Source organism: Protomyctophum parallelum, assembly GCF_964188405.1.
Source record: "Protomyctophum parallelum genome assembly, chromosome: 14".
Taxonomy (NCBI): Eukaryota; Metazoa; Chordata; class Actinopteri; order Myctophiformes; family Myctophidae; genus Protomyctophum; species Protomyctophum parallelum.
Window position 1 is genome coordinate 26,861,327 of NC_139709.1, and position 5,616 is coordinate 26,866,942.

Here is a 5,616-nt window from a genome sequence, read left to right on the forward strand (position 1 = left end):
TCTCTTTGATCCCGGCCATCCCATTAATGTAATTGACAGTCTGTCATCTATTAACACTCTACATCTCTGTTTTTGTGTCAGTGTATGTTGCAGGGATATTATTATCATTGTTTTTCTTATTAAAGAAAACTACCAATTGATTTTCTCTATCAGAAATGTGTTGTTGGGATGGCCTAACAAAAGCAGCAGGAGCAGCAACTTTTTCTTCCTCTGAACCATCTTAACTCTTTCAGTTTAAAAAGGTGTGACTGACTAGACAAATCTAAAGCCCATGCACTTGCAGAGTCACAGAGTGCATACTTTAGTATGAGGAATTACTTTGGGGAAAGCAGCCAAACAAAAAGCAGCAAAACAAAGTTGCAGTACTTAGAACAGGATAGAACCGGCTCTCTGCATTATGATTGGCTAACTTGCTCCTCACCAGGCCAATCAGTAGACAGTCACTTTTCTGCTGTAGGAATGTGGGCAAAAGGTCTCATAACAAACTTGCTGCCCTTCCCCCCCAGTCAAAGGGAGGACACCAAGTCAATATTTATGTCCAAACATGAAGTTGGGATGTTCTGTTTCCAGTTAAATGTGATTTGAAATGTGTCTTTGTCCTCTTAAAAAGTACTCGAATAACTTACGTCCCATGTGTTGTCTGTCTGCTAACTTGACTTGGGCTATATCTTTGTAGATTTGCTACAATTCTTAAAAAGTAAAATACACCTTCAGCAAACAAAAGTGCTGAGTTGCCACATACTGTTTGTACCATGATCTTAACATCATAAACAGATTTAGAAAACGTTGCTATTTAAATGATGCAGTCAGCTAATTTCTTATGCTTGCACATTTTATGTATAGGAGTGTATTATATAGTTTATTTCCACATTAAATCTGGGAGCATGAGAAAACAATTACATAGCATAGCAGACACCTTGTTGAAATGTTGTACGTTTCATTCTAGAAAAATATCACCCTCTGAGTGTCAAGTGTTAAGACAGCATAACAACTAGTGAGTACAGCACGTGCTAATTGTTTTCAGATGACCTCAGACAGACACAACAGAACAGCAGTGCCAGAACATGCAGTATGTGTAGCTGGCTGCCTGCCTCTGGCAGGACGCTAATTGTACTGTCAAAAGTAAGGTGTAGATCAGTTAGACTAGAAACTCTTTGAGTAGCATTTTATAATCATAAACACTGAAACAACAGTCTGGGTCCAATCTAGTGGAAGGCAAGACATTAAGAGTTGGGCTAAACCTCACTGTTTTCTTACATGACCTTCCTACAACATTAATAGATTGCAAGCATGTCAAGAACCAAGCAGGCAAGTCGTGGTAAAAATAAATGTTTTAAATGCATCAATAAAAAACACCAGGTTCAGTACACAAGCTCTTACCAAATCAGGTGCATAACAGTATAAGCACACTTGACAAAAGGATAAAACTCCTCTTTTTACAGTCTTACAAGAATTCTACAAATGGCATATGGACCACCACATGTTTAGACAACAAACATCTGGGTACTGACATCTACAAAGTGTACAATAACTCAAAGAGTGTCAAAATCTGAGGACAACACGTTGCCACTTAAAAATAAAAACACTTCAAAGTATTAGTAACATTGAAGACTTAGTTGAAAATGCAGGTCAACATACAGTATATCGATATTACACAAAATAGCAATAATTGTATTCATCAATTTCACATGCGGCTAAGCCTTAGCAGCTCTACTTTACAGTGTCCATGTGCTTTAGTTCATTTTAGTCATCAACCGACTTATGGGAATGGTGCATCATAAAACTGAATTGTTATTCAAGCCAATCCCTCTTCCTAACCACATAAAGGGAGCTGTCGTACCCTGTAATACCATGTATTAAACTATCAAGGATAAATTACCTTGCCATTGTAAGTTGACCAGTCAACTTTAATCTATATTTAAAACAGAGGTTAGAATCAGTGGAGAAAAATAAAGAGTACAGTACTAGTTCAACTTTCAGCCATTTAAAGAGGAGAGCAAAGGGGGGGGGGGTGGAGAAGAGGAACGAGGGTTCAGTTCAGAAAGATGCTCTAATAATCCGAGGGTTCTTCTCCCTCTTCAGACAGCAAACAGGTGCGTATCAGGGCCTCTGTCACAGCGTAGGGGTCACAGTTAGCGGATGGACGGCGGTCCTCAAAGTAGCCTTTCTTCTCCTGGCCAACTTGGCGGGGGATGCGGATGCTGGCGCCACGGTTGGCTACGCCAGCAGAGAATTCATGGATGTTGGAGGTCTCGTGGTGGCCGGTGAGGCGGCGAGCGTTGTCGAGCCCCCCTTTGGGATCATAGGCGCGAATGTGATAGTTGTGCCTCTTTGCCAGCCTCTCAATGGACTCCTCGATGGCTCTGAAGGGGGAAAGTTGGTGTCAGTCGTCTCTGAATCATTCAATGCAACAAGGACATCTGATACCCTGTGAACTCTTGAGTGTGACTTTAACTCTTTCAGGGTGTACAAATGTAACCAATGTTCCCATAAGGTTCCATTTGTGCACTCAGTGTACAAATGGAACGAAATGGACGACCCATAATAAGTGTCCATTTGGTTTAGGTTACATCTGTACACTCAGAGTTGCAAATGATAAACTGAGGATTTTACTGTGTAGCTAGCCGTCAGCTAAATGGCACAAGTCACAAGACAATTAAAAAAAACACTCACTTCAATCCACCATCTTCCCTCATCTCTTTTGTGCTGAAATTTGTATGACATCCAGCACCGTTCCAATTCCCAGAGATTGGCTTGGGGTCAAATGAGGCCACCACACCGAAGTCCTCACAGACACGGTGTAGGATGAAGCGTGCAACCCAGAGATGATCACCCATGTTGACACCTTCAGTAGGCCCGACCTGAAACTCCCACTGAAAACAAAAAGACACATTTTAAGCCCACTTCAGTCATTTAAAATCGTAGTGGTTTCAATGGCTGGTTATGCCACAAAAACATGTTGACACTTGACAGCCCCAACTGGCAATGGGTAAGGTCTTTTAAGATTACCTGTGCCGGCATCACTTCAGCATTTGTGCCACAAATGTCAACTCCAGCGTATAGGCAGGCTTTGTAGTGGGCCTCTACAATATCTCTACCATAGGCTTTGTCTGCTCCAACACCACAGTAGTAGGGACCTGTAAACAAGATGTCATAAGACAACAATTTTGAGCCAAGTTGACATACTGGGACAAAATGTTTTTTTTCCCCCCGTCTCTTTTCCCGCCCCACTGCAATATCATATTGCAGGTATTGGCATACCTTGTGGTCCAGGGAAGCCATTAGATGGCCAGCCGAAAGGGTGTCCATCTGTGCCCAGGATGGTGTATTCCTGCTCCATGCCAAACCAGGGATGCTGATCTGACACCATATCCATGATCTTTTTACATGACTTGCGTAAGTTGGTTTCTGTTCACATTAGAAGAAGAAAAAAAAACGTGTTAGTCTTGAACTAACACTAAAAACACTGACAAATAGCAGTTTGTAACTAGAGACTGTGCGTTACCTGCAGACTTGTGGTTGTATTTCGTCACTTCACACAGGATAAGCTTGTTGGGATCTTTACGGAATGGATCACGGAACATTGCAGCAGGAATCAGATACATATCACTGTTGGATCCCTCGGACTGGTATGTGCTGGAACCATCGAAGTTCCACTCGGGCAGATCTGTTAAACAAATACGGAATGTTAATACGTTATAATCCTATTAGAGCAGAATCTTTGGCAATACACGTGTACAACAAATCAACTCAAATAAAGTCAACATAGGAGGTGAGGGTTTTTTTTTTTTACCTTCGATGCATTTGGGTTCAGAATCAAGTGTTCTTGTTTTGCATCGGAGACCCTCTCCGGTCCCATCAATCCAAATGTACATGGCTTGTACTTTATCTCCCTGAGGAAGAGCCATGTACTGCTGTTTGACTGTTTTACTCAACGTGGCGCTGGAAGAAGTAGCCATCTTAATTCCTACTATAAAACACCTGGGGGCGAGAAGGAAGGAGACATGTTATTATGTGGCTGTGTGGTTGATCCATGAAGCACATGATGTCCCATAACAGCCTGGGCATGTGCTAAACACGTTTTTCCTGATTCCATAAGGCAGAAGCAATGAAACGACACTAATATCCTGGTAGTTTATCATTTCCAGTTCATTTAATAAACAAATAGACAAAGAAAACAAATGAATAGGAAGAAATTAAGACTAATAATAACACCGTTAACACGCCATAGTTGTCACAATGAACCAACAACATCCTGGCGTTGCCCAGGCAGTTGTAGTCATGGTTACAGGCTGCGGTAAACGAGGCAAGGTTACATCATGGCCTTTTTTGTCGGAAGAAAACATCATGTTTGTTCAAAACACTACCCCGGAACTCAAGTGAAAAGGTTAAACATATTTAAACGTGCCCTTAACACATTTCACAAATAGCCTGTCCCAGTGAGTAATCTATAGCCTAATTAATAAGCAACGTGATTGTAGTGTCGCCCACTGTACAAACAGAAAGAAATAATTACCTGAATAATCGAAATAAAACCTAAAGGACGGGAAGGTCCGGTTTAGTGTAGCTAGATGCCTCGATAGTCGTCCTCTCATTCTCTAATACCACAACTCCGGATACAAGCACATTTATAAGATTCAGTGGAACTGGAGTGTCTCCGCTGATTGGTCAGACCGGTAGTGTTTATTCATAGGTTTATTCCAAGGTGATGGAAGGCACATGCAGCATGGTCATTGGACGGGGCTCAAAGCAACTCGAGTGCAACGCCCCCTCCTGCTTGAAAGAGAAAAGCGCTGCGTGTTGTTTTGTGTGACTGACTGGCTCGACTCGCCTATGAGGCGGCCCGAAATTAAGAGCAGATCTACAAGCTCACAACAGCGTCGCGCTTCGAATCGCTGTGAGCTAATACATCTGATGTTTGCGGGAGCTCAGCAGTGCGGATACAAAATAAAAGGGGGAACAAGCGTGGGACAATGTAGGCCAACCAACACTGAACACAGCTAGCTTGTCCTAAAAAAACAAAACATAAAGGTTGTGTGTGATTGAAAATAAGACCGTAGGACGTACCAATTGTAAAAAACTATAATGGAAGACCATTTGCTCGCCATTTATGTTATTTCCATGGAAAATACAATTAAATTGTCATACATACATGTGTTTACTCATGCTGAGTAAACACATGGATCGATTTCATGCAACCCTGGGACGCCACCACGTGGTGGAATGAAAAGGAGGACGTGGGCTGTTTGCCAGATTATACAATTATATCAATGGATTGAAAACAGATTCATCATTCATGTATCTACACTTGGCACAAGTTGGCAGGTAGGCATATTACATTTTGGACACACCAGGTACACAACAACATGCAGTTCCCTCGAAATATCGGATACACAGTGACAGTGGGTACAGCAGCCACAACCTTCTTATCACTGTTGTTGGTGTTGGCTTGCTTGCTCAGTGCTCACTCAATCTGGTTTTGTCAGGTTTGGGGACCAGACAGTAGATGGTGATGCTGTTTGACAGTAGGGGAAGAGTGACACACTGTTAACTTTATAAAGCAGCATCATGCATGCATGCCTTCTGGTAATGGCCGGCCTGGATTCACTGCAATTT

At 42.1% G+C, this 5,616-nt stretch overlaps 1 protein-coding gene across 1 annotated transcript; it reads right to left on the minus strand.

Annotated features, from left to right (window-relative positions):
- Positions 1-1,313: 1,313 nt before the first annotated feature.
- glula (glutamate-ammonia ligase (glutamine synthase) a) lies at positions 1,314-4,611 on the minus strand. The gene is made up of 7 exons (XM_083781159.1): positions 4,517-4,611; positions 3,794-3,981; positions 3,506-3,667; positions 3,262-3,408; positions 3,010-3,137; positions 2,674-2,873; positions 1,314-2,363 (listed from the first exon to the last, which is right to left on the minus strand). The coding sequence occupies exons 2-7, from the start codon at positions 3,957-3,959 to the stop codon at positions 2,051-2,053; spliced, it is 1,116 nt and encodes a 371-aa protein (XP_083637285.1). The 5' UTR covers positions 3,960-3,981; positions 4,517-4,611; the 3' UTR covers positions 1,314-2,050.
- Between the last annotated feature and the right edge of the window lie 1,005 nt (positions 4,612-5,616).

Excerpts from the sequence above, each read along its gene's own strand:
- glula (XM_083781159.1), bottom strand. The coding sequence starts at position 3,959 with ATGGCTACTTCTTCCAGCGCCACGTTGAGTAAAACAGTCAAACAGCAG. Across the intron at positions 3,138-3,261 it reads TGGCTTCCCTGGACCACAAG|GTCCCTACTACTGTGGTGTT; the intron begins GTATGCCAATAC and ends TCTTGTTTACAG. Across the intron at positions 2,874-3,009 it reads CTGAAGTGATGCCGGCACAG|TGGGAGTTTCAGGTCGGGCC; the intron begins GTAATCTTAAAA and ends TTTTGTTTTCAG.